This window comes from Mercenaria mercenaria, chromosome 9, assembly GCF_021730395.1.
Source record: "Mercenaria mercenaria strain notata chromosome 9, MADL_Memer_1, whole genome shotgun sequence".
Taxonomy (NCBI): domain Eukaryota; kingdom Metazoa; phylum Mollusca; class Bivalvia; order Venerida; family Veneridae; genus Mercenaria; species Mercenaria mercenaria.
The window spans coordinates 44,137,158-44,154,232 of NC_069369.1; the positions used below are offsets into that span (position 1 = coordinate 44,137,158).

The 17,075-nt window shown below is 37.1% G+C and overlaps 1 protein-coding gene across 1 annotated transcript in view; it reads right to left on the bottom strand.

The window, feature by feature from the left end:
- Positions 1-17,075, bottom strand: part of LOC123546154 (structural maintenance of chromosomes protein 3-like) — a 446,003-nt gene that overhangs the window by 154,283 nt on the left and 274,645 nt on the right. The window contains exons 19-21 of the mRNA XM_053551316.1: positions 8,430-8,530; positions 7,867-8,067; positions 3,063-3,254 (exon numbers count right to left, since the gene is read on the bottom strand). Coding sequence (XP_053407291.1) covers positions 3,063-3,254; positions 7,867-8,067; positions 8,430-8,530 — 494 coding nt within the window. The remainder of the gene's footprint in view (positions 1-3,062; positions 3,255-7,866; positions 8,068-8,429; positions 8,531-17,075) is intronic.

Sequence of the window (17,075 nt, forward strand, 5' to 3'; positions counted from 1 at the left end):
TCCCATGAAAAATATGGCCTCTAGAGAGGTCACAACGTTTTTTCATTATTTGACCTACTGACCTATTTTTTGATGGCACGTGACCCACTTTCGAAACTGACCTAGATATCATCAAGATGAACATTCTGACTAATTTTTATGGAGATCCATTGAAAAATATGGCCTTTAGAGAGGTCACAAGGTTTTTCTATTATTTGACCTACTGACCTAGTTTTTGAAGGCACGTGACCCACTTTCGAACTTGACCTAGATATCATCAAGATGAACATTCAGACCAACTTTCATACAGATCCCATGGAAAATATGGCCTCTAGAGAGGTCACAAGGTTTTTCTATTATTTGACCTACTGACCTAGTTTCTGATGGCACATGACCCACTTTCGAATTTGACTTAGATATCATCAAGGTGAACATTCTGACCAATTTTCATAAAGATCCCATGAAAAATATGGCCTCTAGAAAGGTCACAAGGTTTTTCTATTATTTGACCTACTGACCTAGTTTTTGAAGGCACGTGACCCAGTTTCGAACTTGACCTAGATATCATCAAGTTGAACATTCTGACCAATTTTCATGAAGATCTTTTGAAATATATGGCCTCTAGAGAGGTCACAAGGTTTTTCTATTTTTATACCTACTGACCTAGTTTTTGAAGGCACGTGACCCAGTTTCGAACTTGACCTAGATATCATCAAGATGAACATTCTGACCAACTTTCATAAAGACCCCATGAAAAATATGGCCTCTAGAGAGGTCACAAGGTTTTTCTATTATTTGACCTACTGACCTAGTTTTTGATGGCACGTGACCCAGTTTCGAACTTGACCTAGATATCATCAAGGTGAACGTTCTGACCAATTTTCATGAATATCTTTTGAAATATATGGCCTCTAGAGAGGTCACAAGGTTTTTCTATTTTTAGACCTACTGACCTAGATTTTGACCGCACGTGACCCAGTTTCGAACTTGACCTAGATATCATCAAAGTGAACATTCTGACCAACTTTCATAAAGATCCCATGAAAAATGTGACCTCTAGAGTGGTCACAAGCAAAAGTTTACGCACGCACTGACGGACGACGGACGCTGCGCGATCACAAAAGCTCACCTTGTCACTTTGTGACAGGTGAGCTAAAAAAAACATTAACAATTATCGGAAATTATTCTGATGATAAACTAAGTAATTAGCCTTGTTTTCGTCATCAGTTAACACCCCCGCAAAGAGCTAAAAGAAGTGTGTCGGTTATTATGGCATCTGAAGTGGAGATCAAAGCGGTATAGTTGCCCGAGATTGTCATGGAATTACGTCATGTTTTCGCGCCATGTGACACATCGCTGTCTGGTCGTACTTTCTCGATTCCTTAAATTGTTGAGAAGAAATCAATAAAAAGTTTTTTCTTTATCTTTTTTTAAAAGCGAATGTGCAATATCCGGAATAAACTGACATGTAAATGTGTCAAACCGTGAAAGATGATAGTGGATAGCCTATCTCTGTGACCTATTTGCCCTAAAGGAATTTACATTATTGTTTGAAAAGAATATCTAATAAAGTGTTGTGTCTAAAAATACATGTACAAAGAATCATTTAAAACTTATTAAAATCCGCAACAACGTAATACTGCTTTATTTTAAAACCACATTTCTATTTACGTTCACGAGGTCACGTAACCTATTCTGCCGTGCTAACAGAAATCTGTTTGCCAAAAATCGTTTTACTCCATGTATTTAAATTGCTGCCGCTTTTTCATTAATTGAGATTTTTTAATTGTGTTTTTTGTACATTCTGGTCAAAAGTCTGAATTTTATTACCATAGTAAGTACTGTTTATTTACTTTAAGAAAGAAGTAAATAATCAAGATCGCGCTGTTTGAAATTTTACAAAACAATATATGAAAATTCGATCGTTTTTAAAGAATTTTGCCCACATTCCTGTCGATATCTTATTAAAATTGTTATAGAACTCAAACTATTAGTTCTCAAGCAGTGTTGAAAATTTGAAGCGATTATATTAAAAAATGAATGCACTACACGCGTTTTTTTGTGTCAAAAGTAACCGCGATGTAAATTAGATATTACGATAGGGCGCACGTGCTTGTGGAATGGAAAATTACCAGCATGACGTTTTGATATTTGTACGATTCGCGGGTAAATTCCAGTCAATCCAGGTAATTTTGCCGGATTAATTTCCTAATTTGGTAAAGTTACCACGTAAAAACCACTCGCCCGATCGGTGGAGTAGTCCATTCGTGCAAAGAGCTATAAAAATAATAATATACTTATTTGCAAAAATATGCGGCCAGATTTTACCGCTAAAAAAGTTTAGGGTCGGCGGTAAAAAAATAGGGTAGGTCGGGCCACCGGAAACAAACAACTTTTTTTTTTACGCCTAAAGAATATGTCAGAATAAACTTAAATGTGCATCATAGCTATCAAGTTGTAAGATGTTATATAATGCAGACCTAGTGATCTATAAAAATTGCCGAATTTTCTGCAGCATTGCCTCGTTTTTGTTTCAAACAAGCGCAAATATGATCACATGTTAATTAGGCTATTTATAGAAAATTGATAATCAGTAGTGACATAGAAACTCCTTCAGATTTCCCTAGACGCTGATAACATCAGAAACTCGATGAATGCCAAATAACACTAATTAGCGCAAATTAAGTGGGATCTTTTATGCATAGATATTAGGTATTCATTCTTCTGACAAAGAACGAATAATATCAACGGCTTCACAGGCTAACCCAGGGGCATAATCTGAACAAACTTGGTAGAGGACAACTACACAATGCTACAGGCCAAATATTTAAGCTTTAGTTCTTACTGTTTTAGAGCAGATTGTAAAACAAGTGAACCCAGGGGCTGGGCCAATCTTGATACCAGTTGCACATGCACAAATATGCTAGAGGATCATAAATAGACAATGCTGCATACCAAGTAAATATATCTAAACGCTGGGTCTTGCTGTTTTGGAGGAGGAGATTGTTAATTTATTTTCCTTTTGGTAGATATGTAGAAAGCTGAAGCTAATGTAAAGATAGAAAACACCTGGTTTATTTCACCTTAATTCTTTCTTTCAGAGAATCTTTGTTCTGTTGAGTTAAAGTTTTAATCTGATCATTGAGTTTGTCCATCTCTTCCTGATCCTCAACACTGAGTTGTGACAGTAAATCCGTCCCCAACTCCTCCTTCAGTGACAGGGCTGTACCTTTCATAGCCTCCAAACTGCTCTGTAGGTTTACTACACTCTTCCCCTGTAACAGTATAATTTTTCCTAGATTACAAATTTACAACCAAACTCAAGTTAGAAATAAATGATTGCCCTAGCTTGCTCACTTGAGTTTCAATAGAGTGAGGACTATAATATGTAGTCAAAAGTTCCAGAGGCAGTAGAAGTTGATTACAAAAACTGACAGATGTCAAACAGTTCAAACACTATAAATTATGCTTCTAAGGTCTTTATAATTGGGTGGAAAAAACACACAGACAGACAAATGGAGCCGGCTATGTTTTGGAAGGACTCCTTACAATGGTTCTATTTTTACCTCTTGCAGTCATTTAACCCTTTACCACACAGAGCAGAAGTCAATATAACCTCATTTACATAACACTGATAAGGGAAAATCAATAATCAATAATCGGTATATGGCTGATAAGCCTGACAGTCTTATCTAAACAGAGGTGTTGGCATTATATTGTGATTACACACACTTATGTTACAAATATGATTATTTTAGTATTTTCTGTAAGTTTGACATTATTTTTGTCAATGTAAAGATTTTAGGAAATTAAATTCTCATTTCAATGATACAAAATTCATTACAGTTTCTCTCTGTGTTTCGAAGATATAAAGTGCTGAAGTAAGTTAAATATATTTTTGGACATAAATTTCTGTTTTGGATTGGTTTCAAATTGAAATTCATATAGTTTGATTTTGATGTTTGAGAGTTCAATTTATAGACTCGTCTGCCTAATAGGAAAATCGGCATGTTTTACCTTGTCTTATTTACATAAAAAAACGACTATCATACTGAATAACACTACTTAAATAACGGACCGTTCCATTATTAAAAGTACAAAAACATCGCTGACCTCGAAACCGAACAATACTTGGGCTAAAGATTACAATATTTTTAGATAATATTGCGCAATTTTTTGCTGATCAATCGTCGGCACATCATGGGTGACTTCTGCTGCAATGAACTCTTGGGGTGTGATAAAATGGAGGACGGACGTTTTGGCCACGGACGTTTCGGCCTAGGATGCTTTGGCCAAGAAAATTTTTGAGGTAGGATGTTTTGGCCAAAAAAATTATTTCCATAATATGCGATCTGGACATTAATATGTTATCATATGTTACAGTTTAACTGACCATTCTTTTTAAAAACAAGAGCTGTCTCCATAGGATGACACATGCCCCCGATGGCACTTTGAATGAATAGTTATGGCCGATGTTAGAGTTTAGGACCTTTGACCTACGGAGCTGAGTCTTGCGCGCGACACGTCGTCTTACTGTGTCACACATTCATGCGTAGTTATTTTAAAATCCATGCATGAATGACAAAGATATGGACCGGACACGCCCATCAATGCACTATCATGAAAAATGACCTTAAACGTCTAAGTGTGACCTTGACCTTTGAGCTACGGACCTGGGTCTTACGCACGACATGTCGTCTTACTGTGGTACACATTCATGCCAAGTTATTTGAAAATCCATCCATGGATGACAAAGATATGGACCAGACACGCCCATCAATGCACTATCCTTTAACGTCTAAGTGTGACCTTGACCTCTGAGCTACGGACCTGGGTCTTGCGCGTGACACGTCGTCTTACTGTGGTTCACATTCATGCCAAGTTATTTGAAAATCCATCCATCGATGACAAAGATATGGACCGGACACGCCCATCAATGCACTATCCTTTAATGTCTAAGTGTGACCTTGACCTTTGAGCTACGGACCTAGGTCTTGCGCGCGACACGTCGTCTTACTGTGGTACACATTCATGCCAAGTTATTTGAAAATCCATCCATCGATGACAAAGATATGGACCGGACACGAAAATTGTGGACAGACTGACAGACGGTTCAAAAACTATATGCCTCCCTTCGGGGGCATAAAAAATAATTGTTAATAAAATTTATTTTCATAACTCTTTTGGTTTGTTGTAAATGGCAAATATTTTCAAATACACAAACACATACAATGTGTATATGTTTATATGTATACATATAAAAAGATTATAAAAAATAACAAGAGCTGTCACTAATGGTGACAAATTCCCCTCGCAGCACCTTGACCTTTGACCTGGTGACCCCAAAGTCAGTAGGGGTGGTGTACTCAATAAGTACTATCAGAATGTGAAGTTTGAAGGTCCTGAATGAAGTGGTTTGCATGTAAAGTGTCTTCATGCAAAAAGTTAACGTTGGCCCCTGTGACCTTGACCATGGACCTGGTGACCCCAAAGTCAGTAGGGTTGGTGTACTCATAAAGTGCTATCAGTATGTGAAGTTTGAAGGTCCTGGGTTAAGTGGTTCGCAAGAAAAGTGTCTTCATGCAAAAAATTAATGTTGGCCCCTGTGACCTTGACCTTTGACCTGGTGACCCCAAAGTTTGTAGGAGTGGTGTACTCAATAAGTACTATCAGCAAGTGAAGTTTGAAGGTCCTGGGTGCAGTGGTTCGCGAGTAAAGTGCCTTCATGCAAAAAGTTAACGTTGGCCCCTGTGACCTTGACTTTTGACCTGGTGACCCCAAAGTCAGTAGGGGTGGTGTACTCAATAAGTACTATCAGCATGTGAAGTTTGAAGGTCCTGGGTGCAGTGGTTCGTGAGTAAAGTGCCTTCATGCAAAAAGTTAACATTGGCCCCTGTGACCTTGACCTTTGACCTGGTGACCCCAAAGTCAGTAGGGGTGGTATACTCAATAAGTACTATCAGCATGTGAAGTTTGAAGGTCCTGGGTGCAGTGGTTCGCGAGTAAAGTGCCTTCATGCAAAAAGTTAACATTGGCCCCTGTGACCTTGACCTTTGACCTGGTGACCCCAAAGTCAGTAGGGGTGGTGTACTCAATAAGTACTATCAGCATGTGAAGTTTGAAGGTCCTGGGTGCAGTGGTTCGCGGGTAAAGTGCCTTCATGCAAAAAGTTAACGTTGGAAGTACTATCAGCATGTGAAGTTTGAAGGTCCTGGGTGCAGTGGTTCGCGGGTAAAGTGCCTTCATGCAAAAAGTTAACGTTGGCCCCTGTGACCTTGACCTTTGACCTGGTGACCCCAAAGTCAGTAGGGGTGGTGTACTCAATAAGTACTATCAGCATGTGAAGTTTGAAGGTCCTGGGTGCAGTGGTTCGCGAGTAAAGTGCCTTCATGCAAAAAGTTAACGTTGTGACTAACGAACGAACTAATGGACGGACAGTTGAAAACTAATATGCCTCCCTTCGGGGGCATAAAAATAAAATACCATGAGTATGTTTTATTATCAGTTTAATTTGTTCACTTATACTATAACATTCTTTAGAATAATCTTCAGATCATATTTTGCACGATATGGAACCACAACTTATTTTTGGCCAAAACGTCCTACCACCAAAAAATGCCTGGCCAAAACATCCTAGGCCGAAATGTCCGTAGAAGATCTTATAATGATGTTACAGACCATTCAAGCCATTCATTAGAAGAGGTCATTTAAAAGTTTTTCTATTTCTAACTCTGGTGGCTCCTAAGAGGGACCAAGCTGAAACACTTGGAACAAAATTGACCACAACAGGATGCTACTGACCAAGTGTGTGCAATTCTGACCAGTCCATAGGACACTAGTGCCCCCATTTCTATGTAAATGGTTTCATTACTCTAGATGAAATATTTTTAAAGATAAATGCAATCACAAACTTTTAAGCACTTCATGTGTATTTTTCACTAAGTCAAGCACCATAATTCTTGTCTGGCTGAGTGAAATCCTAAATAGAAAAAAAAACAAAAAAACTTTTGTGGGTGCATGAAAGTGTGGACGGACCAGCAAATGGTTGGTGAGTGATCACAACAGCTCAAAATGAGCACTTTTGTGTTCAGATGAGCTAAAAATTGAAGTAACAATTTTAGTCTAAGCTTAAAAATAAATTAGAATAAACCATTCTGTTAAAACATGACAGATTTTACAGTAATTTGTCTCATTCATTATTACTGCACATCTGTTATAAAACCCCATTTGAAGCCTTTGAGAACTTTCTATGAAAGAAAGTAATCTAACTAGTAACAGTCTATACCATCTAGACCAAACTGTGAAAGTCACTACCTGATGAAATGCTGTTGCCATGTGTTATGTAGTATGGCCTGATACCACCAGTGAAGAAATGGGACTTACTTGCCTGGTCACCATGTGTTATGGTAATGCCCTAGCACTACAAAGAGAGCAATTGGACTTGTTTGCTTGGATGCCATTGGTTGCCATGTGTTACGTAAATGCTGTGATACTACCAAATGCCGATACTATCAAGAGAGCAATTCAATATATTTGCCTGGTTGCAATGTGTTATGTAAATGCCCTGATACTTCCAAGAGAGCACTGGCACTTACTTTGCCTGGTTGCCATGTACTACGTAAATGCCCTGATACTACAAAGACAGCAATAGAACTTATTTACCTGGTTGCCATGTGTCAAGTATATGCCCTGATACTACCAAGACAGCATTGGGACTTACTTCCTCTGTTTCCATGTGTTACATAAATGCCCCAATACTACCAAGAGAGCAATAGAACTTATCTGCTTGGTTGTCATGTGATATACAAATGATCCGACACTACCAAGACAGCAATAGGACTTACTTGCCTGCTTGCCCTGAAACTACCAAGACTGCAATGGACTTACTTTGCCCGGCTGACTCTTCTGTAAGTTTTTCAGTTCCTCTGTCATCAGTCGAACATCTGCCTTCATTTTCTCATAGTTATCCCTGTTCTTGCTGTTTCTTGTCTCCATCTTCTGCATCTCAGACACAAGATTGTTGATCTGACCCTCTATTTCTTCAAGCTTACTCTTGTGCTCACTGTACTGCCTTTCTTGATCTGCTACCTGCACTCAACAACATGTTTACATTTACACACTGCTTGTGATATTCCCCCATAACTTGTTCTCAGGGGTTCACCTCTAAAGTGACTCTGAGGCTGAGAGTTAGTGTGCTGGGAAATTTTCTAACACATATCCCTTGCACAAAATCATTACATATTTAAATCAATGATGAAAAGTTATATTCTTGACAAAAAAAGGACTTACATAGCTGGGTCAGCAACGATAAAACCTGTGTATTTTGTCACAATTCAAATTTCAAAACAAGTGTCTGCACTTAGTGCAACCAGTGCGAAAAAGTCTGTCAGTTTGTAAAGAAAACATAAATCTATCTTTATCAGCAAACAGTTATCCTAATATTTTCATACCTTCTGTGCATATTCTTCTTTCGACTTGTGAAGGTCCAGCCTTGACCTTCTGTTATCATAGTGGCCTCCAGTGAGTGCCCCTCTCCTTGATACCTGATCCCCTAAAACGTTGAAAAGAACAAATTCTTGATTCCTGACAAATACCTGTTTTTATTATATACCCTCCAATAAAATATTAAGAAATATTGATGAAATAGTATACATGTTTTCATTGCATTTATTTTTCATCTCTTTGAAACATACTGTTCTATATTTTCAATGCATTAATACAGTCGAGTCCACTTAATACGAACTCGCTTGATACGAATTTTCGGATTAAACGAACAAAGTCCGAATTCCCCGGCCGAGTCCTTCTATTTTCTTTGTAAAATTATTTCGGTAATAGCGAACTCGCTTCATACGAATAATCGGTAGATACGAACACATTTTGGAAGTCCCAATAAGCTTAAATATACTTTTCCATCTTTTGATACGAATTAATTTTAGAAGTCGGGGCCGTTATAAAATGTGTTGAAAATAATAACATGGTCAACCTTGTGCTGCATGGTAATTGGACAATGGAGTAGTTCACACTTATTCACAAACAAACACTCGGTCCTTTGTGTATCATGTCAATTTAAAACGATTTAATCAATTGACAGGTCAAGATTTAGAGGTGTAAATAATTTTAAACACATTATTGACCTTCTAGTGTCCATACAGGTAGGCTGTGTCTTATAAAATAAACTTTTATCCTTCTTAGAATGATTGTTATATAGTACAAGCTTCAATGTTGGCGGTGGATATAATTTGGCGCACATTAAAATTTAAATAAAAACAGTTTTACCTGTTTAAGTATGACTTTTGTTGAGTAATTTCAATGTTATCTGAATAAATTAACTTAATCAGTTTAAAACTATTAACTACTTTCATATATCGAAATCTATTCACCGATGATACCAGTGATACTGCCCAACTTGCTCGGACAAATTATCTGGTCATACATTCATTAATACGAATTTCGTTTGATACGAACATATTTCTTAGGTCCGGATGAGTTCGTATAAAGCGAGTTTGACTGTACATGTATTCAATATTTTCGCCCTCACACTTAGCTCAAAGGAAGAGCGCAGATCTATGGATCGCGTGGTTGTGTGTTCCATCCCTGGGCACTGGCACCAGACCAGAAAGAAAATGCCTCTGTACATGTTATACCCTACCCCTAGGTATCATATAAGAACCATGGTCGTGAACGGGAAAATATACTAACCCATTTCAATCGCGTATTTCATACCTAAAACGCGCAGTTCAGTAAATGTGAACCATTGATATTAAACAAGTGGTAATTTATCTTCCGTTGTGTACCTGTCACATTTCTTCAATACTTCTTATCTTAGAAAAACAACGTGTAGTTTATAGTTTTTTCAACGGTACACAGAAAACTTGCTTGAACTTCCCTGGTGAAGTACAGACACACTCTGATTGGCTGATGTGAAAATGTATGTCCGTCGTCATTTTACTACACGTGTACGCTTAAATATTTATATGCAGCATAAATGTGCAAAATGAATTAAATAAACAGAATAGATGTATACCAATGTATGATTTCAAATTCAAAATCATATACAAGATGAATTTCATTCATCATTTCGAGTCTTATCGTAAAACTGTGAATATATTGCATTCTGTTTTTGTTTGTTTACATTTCGCTAAACATGTGCACACTGCCGTGACCTCTAGACCGGATGTTCATTAGGGGAGTTCACGCAAGTTTTTTCTGTAACGTTGACTAAAGCATAAAATATGTGGAGCATCTCTGCAATATGGAATATTGAGACAATGTGACAAGTGCACGAATGAAGATAAATTATCGCTTGTTTAATATCAATAGTACACATTTACTGAATTGCGTCTTTTAGGTATGAAATACGCGATTGAAATGGGTTAGTATATTTTCCCGTTCACGATCATGGTTCTTATATGATACCTAGGAGTAGGGTATAACATGTACAGAGGCATTTCCTTTCTGGTCTGGTGCCAGTGTCCCTGGGCAGGCGTATGTTCTCAATGTCTGGTGATTTGATAAAAGACACTGTCTGACATCATTCGTCCTCCACCTCTGATTCATGTAGGGATGTTGGCAGTTACTTGCAGAGAACAGGTTTGCATTGGTACAAAATCTAGGAACACTGGTTAGGTTAACTGCCTACTGTTATAAAACTGAAATACTGTTGAAAAACGGCGTTAAACCCAAAACAAAACGAAATCTATATTTTCAGTGATTTTCCAGAATTTTTTTAGTATTCTTGGACAGTGACTATGGTTCATTTGCAAGGATAACGAAGTTAACTACTTCAAGTCTAAATACAAACAAGGCAGTCGGTAACACTGATGGATGCTCCCCGAAGCAAATATCCAACAAGAGGGCCATGATGGCCCTATATCGATCAACTGAGTAGAGTTGTTTGCTTGAACAAATTTCCTAGCTGAAGCTTTAAAAATGGCAAACTGATGCTAAAATATTAGAAAGTAGGTCAGTAGGTCACATTCATGGTAACTGAAAGTCAGTTTTATGATCGGTATGCAAAACTGTACATGTCATCCAAATTTCAAGGCTGTATCTCAAACAAGAGCTGTATGATGACAGCGCGCTCAACTATTCGAAGAATTGATTGAAGAATGGGGTCAAAATATTTCCACGGATATTCAGACAAAAGAAATAAATAGATTAGACAAACAATGTTCCTGTATTACTTTGATTTCGATAAGTCATGCACTAAATGGCAATATATGAGCCAATTTCAAAGTCCAAAAAGGGCCATAATTCAGTCAAAATAGTTATGTACTCTTGCCTACAGATGGAAATCATAATGATAAACAAGTCTTCAAAGTTTAAAAGCCATATGTCAAATAGTTTTGACAAAACATGGACTTGTATGAAAACAGAACCAATTTCAAAGTCCAAAATGGGCCATAATTCAGCCAAAATAGATGACAGAGTTATGTTCGCTTTCCTACAGATAGAGACTATTATACTAAACAAGTGATAAAAGTTTCAAAGCCATATGTCAAATACTTTACAAAAAATATGAACTGGTACGAAAAACTTAACCAAGATTTCTAAGTCAAAAAGGGCCATAATTCAGCCAAAATCCTTGATGGAGTTATGTACTCTTGCCTATAACTGGACATGGTGATGGTAAACAGGTGCTGAAAGTTTCAAAGCTTTATCTCAAAAGACTTTGTCAAAATATGAACTGGTACGAAATATTAACCCAGATTTCTAAGTCAAAAAGGGCCATAATTCAGCCAAAATCCTTGATGGAGTTATGTGCTCTTGCCTATAACTGGACATGGTGATGGTAAACAAGTGTTGAAAGTTTCAAAGCTTTATCTCAAAAGACTTTGTCAAAATATGAACTGGTACGAAAAACTTAACCATGATTTTAAGTCAAAAGGGGCCATAATTCAGCCAAAATCCTTGATGGAGTTATGTGCTCTTGCCTATAACTGGACATGGTGATGGTAAACAAGTGTTGAAAGTTTCAAAGCTTTATCTCAAAAGACTTTGTCAAAATATGAACTGGTACGAAAACTTAACCATGATTTCTAAGTCAAAAGGGGCCATAATTCAGCCAAAATCCTTGATGGAGTTATGTGCTCTTGCCTATAACTGGCCATGATGATGGTAAACAAGTGTTGAAAGTTTCTAGAGAGGTCACAAGGTTTTTCTATTTTTAGATCTACTGACCTAGTTTTTGACCGCAGTTGACCCAGTTTCGAACTTGACCTAGATATCATCAAGGTGAACATTCTGACCAACTTTCATAAAGATCCCATGAAAAATGTGACCTCTAGAGTGGTCACAATCAAAAGTTTACGCACGCACGCAGGGACGACGGACGCTGCGTGATCATAAAAGCTCACCTTGTCACTATGTGACAGGTGAGCTAAAAAGAAGATCATAATCGTTAAAACTATGACTTTTAAAAACTTCAAAACCAAGTTATTTGTACGAATCAGACCTTTAAAATACTCAAGGTCTGTGACTTTTACAGTTTTTACACGCGATTTACACACTACATGCTCGATTTTCATTGAGAGCCGGAGCTGGTGTCAAGCTGAAGTTTTGCTGAGAAAATAAGGTTACTAAAATATACATTTTCAGAAAAAATCAGCTTGACACCCGGTCTGGCTCATATTGAATTTCCACTTTTTTTCGCAATTTTTAGCCTCACTTTTCTTTGAAGGAAACAGGATAACATGCTCATCTCTAAGCAACCGAGAATCAAACAGATACGCAGGAGTTTTGTTCTAATCATGAAACTGATAACCAAAAGTTGTTTTTATAAGAAAATTAAATGTTTAGAGCTGAGTTTAATACAAAAGTGAAACTGAAAGTAGATCTAGACATTTTAATGATCAGTTACGTATTTTAAATCTACGTGAACCGTTTTTCAGGATTATATTCAGGTTGATTTTGTTTAAGCGGCATTTTTAAAGAAAGAACTAGATGCCCACGGGCAACATGTCGAGCCCGCCAGCTGTCAAAAGGACTGAGAGTTGCACATGACACTCCTTGTCTCATTGAGGCAAACATTTATGCCAAATAAAAAAGTGATTGCAAAAAGTTACAATGTAAGTTATTCAAAGTAACAACAAAGGAACGTAAATCCACACAAAAATCCTCACCAGTAGAGACAGGTCAAAATACACCTGAAAATTGGATGTAACATGCATGTTGTACTACAGAAAAAGGGTCTTGATTTTTCCCTACGACCAGTAACAAAAAAGTTACGAATATAAGCTATTTATAGTAACAACAAAGAGAAGTAATTCTAGGACCTTGCGCTGACACTCCGTCTCATGATGATGAACAATTGTGCCAAGTTACATCAAAATACCTCTATGCATCGAAAAGAAATGCTCCAGACAGTCATTCTTGTATCTGACTTTTGACCTCTAAGTGTGACCTTGACCTTAGACCTAGGGACCTGGTTCTTGTGCACGACACTCCGTCCCATGGTGGTGAACACTTGTGCCAAGTTGCTTTTAAAATCCCTCTATGCATGAAGAAGAAATGCTCCGGACAAAGTTGTCATTCTTGTATCCTTTGACCTCTGTGACCTTGACCTTAGGACCTGGTTCTTGCGCATGACACTCCGTCTCATGATGGTGAACAATTGTGCCAAGTTACATCAAAATCCCTCCATGCATGAAGAAGAAATGCTACGGACAAAGTCACTTTTGAATTTGACCTTTGGCCTGTAAGTGTGACCTTGACCTTTGAGATAGGAACCTGGGGTTTGCGCATGACACTCCGTCTCACTGAGGTTAACATTCTTGCCAAATATAAACAAGATTACTCCATGCATGTCAAAGTTATGGTCCGAACAAACAAATCTGGATGGAGGCACGAACATACACCGAACAGCCATTTGGACAACTATGTCTTCACTTCCGCAAGCAGGCTCGACAATAAAGTGTAATTAAAGTTGTTAACAAGAGTGCCAGAATGTCACAATATACGTCCGTCACAGCAAATTTCTTTACTCTAGCTGCTGTATTGCAAATGAATTTTAATTTTGTGGTTGTTTAGTAATCATTGTAAGTCTTTTGTTTTTCTAAGTCCACAAAAAAAACTCCTTACCAGGTAGAGAGACCTTAAAATACACCTAAAACTTGAAAGTAACATCCATGTTGTACCACAGAAAAGTGGTCTTGGATTTTCCCGACGGTCAATTATAAAAAAGTTACAATATAAGTTATTTATAGTAACAACTAAGGGAAGTTAATCTTTGAAAAAAAACAAGAGGGCCATGATGGCCCTATATAGCTCACCTGTTATCACTGCACTTGAGGACAAGAAGGTCCTCAGAAAAAATATCTAAGTCCAAAGGACAGGAACAACAAAGGAAAGAAATTTAACCAAAAAGAAAAACAAAATTCTTACAAGGTACAGATATGTCAAAATACACCTAAAAATTGGAGGTACCATCCATGTTGTACCACAGAAAAGTGGTCTCGGTTTTTCCCTACGGCCAATAATAAAAAAGTTACTAAAAATAGGCTATTTATAGTAACGTAAAAGGGAAGTAATTCAAAAGAAAATTTTTGTAAGTTAACAAAAGAAGGATCTGCCAAATAAATCTGTTAACATAAATGAAATTTCAGATCAGTATCTTCATTAGGTACGGAGATATACCCATTTTAATTTAAAAAATAAAGGGAGGTAATTTGACATAAAATCAGTCCATAGTTATCTACCCTGATTGGCTCGGTCCAACTAATGACAATAATGAAATTTCAAATAAGTCCTGTAAGTACTTACTGATATAAATCCATTTTGACTACAATCAGGGGAGGTTATCAGATATAAAATAACTCTTGAAACTACGAATGGATCTGATTTGTCATGGAATCCAAGATTTATTGTTGTTGAAGATATTTTGGAAGTTTGTATCAAATAAAACCATAAATGAAGTCTCTATATGGCTGCAAAAGCCAAAATAGCCAATTTTGGACATTTAAGGGGCCATAACTCTGGAACCCATGATGGAATCTGTCCAGTTTAAGAAAGGAACCAAGATCTTGTGGTGATACAAGTTGTGTGCAAGTTTGGTTAAAATCAAATCATAAATGAAGTTGCTATTGTGCAGACAAGGTCAAAATAGCTAATTTTGGCCCTTTCAGGGGCCATAACTCTGGAACCCATTAGGGGATCTGGCCGGTTCAACAAAGGAACTGAGATCTTATGGCAACACAAGTTTTGTGCAAGTTTGATTAAATTCAAATCATAAATTAAGCTGCTATTGTGCAGACAAGGGCAAAATAGCTAATTCTGGTCCTTTCAGGGGCCATAACTCTGGAACCCATAATGAAATCTGGCCAGTTCAAGAAAGGAACCAAGATCTTATGGTGATACAAGTTGTGTGCCAGTTTGGTAAAAATCAAATCATAAATAAAGCTGCTATTGTGCAGACAAGGTCAAAATAGCTGATTTTGGCCCTTTCAGGGGCCATAACTCTGGAACCCATGATGGGATCTGGCCAGTTCAAGAAAGGAAGCAAGATCTTATGGTGATACAAGTTGTGTGTAAGTTTGGTTAAAATAAAATCATAAATGAAACCACTATCGTGCAGACAAGAAATTGTTGACGGACGGACGGACGCACACACGACGGATGATGGACGAAGGGCGATCACAAAAGCTCACCTTGTCACTATGTGACAGGTGACCTAAAAAAAAAAAAAAGTCCAAAAAAAAAAATTGTTAAGTCCACACAAAAATCTTTAACAGGGAGAGATTGGTCAAAATACACCTCAAAATAGGATGTAGCATGCATGTTGTACTCAGAAAAGTGGTCTCGATTTTTCCCTATGACTAGTAATGAAGAAGTTACAATATAAGCTATTTATAGTAACAACAAAGGGAAGTAATTCTAAAGAAAGGAACTGCGCATGACACTCCGTCTCATGATGATGAACAATTGTGCCACTTTTCATCAAAATCCCTCCATGCATGAAGAAGATATGCTCCGGACAAAGTCATTCTTGAATTTGACCTTTGACCTCTAAGTGTGACCTTGACCTTAGACCTAGGGACATGGTTCTTGCGCATGACACTCCGTCTCATGATGGTGAAAAACTGTGCCAAGTTTCATCAAAATCCCTCCATGCATGTAGAAGATATGCTCCGGACAAAGTCTGTGGACGCCGCCAGCTTGGGCGTATAAAAAAGAAAATTGTTACTGTTTACATGAATGTTATAGAGACAAGAAAGATAACTCAAATTATTGCACACCACAACTAGTAGACACATGTAGATAGTTCATTTATGTAAAAATTATGATGTAGTTTGAATATAAGTCTCTGTGACGCAATCAGTACGCACGACTGCTGAAATGGAATTTTATGCCTGGTGTCAGTGGTATGTGAGATCGATTCCCAACAAATACTGTAAACTTTTTTCTGGCAAAAACGACAGAAAGTACTATTCTTTGATGGCTGCAAACCATATTAAGATTTTATATTTTTAGCCGCGAGTTAAAATATTTTAAACCATTTAACCGTGTTAATCCTATAATTAGTCAATTACTCTTTTACGGTATGTCTGTGATAAGGTTATGAACATGTGTTTTTATACTTCTTTTTTTATGACGTATGGAAAATAGTAAGTCAACAACTCAGAATTGTTTCATCAATTTTAAAATACTCCGTTTCATCGCCATACGAAGTTAAATATAAAATTTAATGTATGTTGAGTCAATTAATGTCACTGACATGACTGTCATTTCCGGTGTGAAATATTTTATTTTATGAATAAGGCCATACCAAATTGATTAATAGTTCTTCGGAAAATTTTCAAAAAAAATGAGAGCGAGAGCGTGATTTTTTTTTTTTTTTTTTTTTCCCCTCAATTTTGATTTTTTCAGAGGCGGTTAGCTTTTACATGGAGCGAGCGGGTATTTTTTTTTTTTTTTTTTTTTGCAGTTATGATTATACATGAAGTTAACATTTCTTTAAGAATAACACAGAACTTAAACATTTACAGTGTGACTAAGACAGTAGATAGCTTTTCTGTATGTTTTAAAGACTACATGAATGGTTTTGCAAATAAATTCTTGCTAAAACTCACTGAATCACTTTGTTTTTATTTTGTACTTAT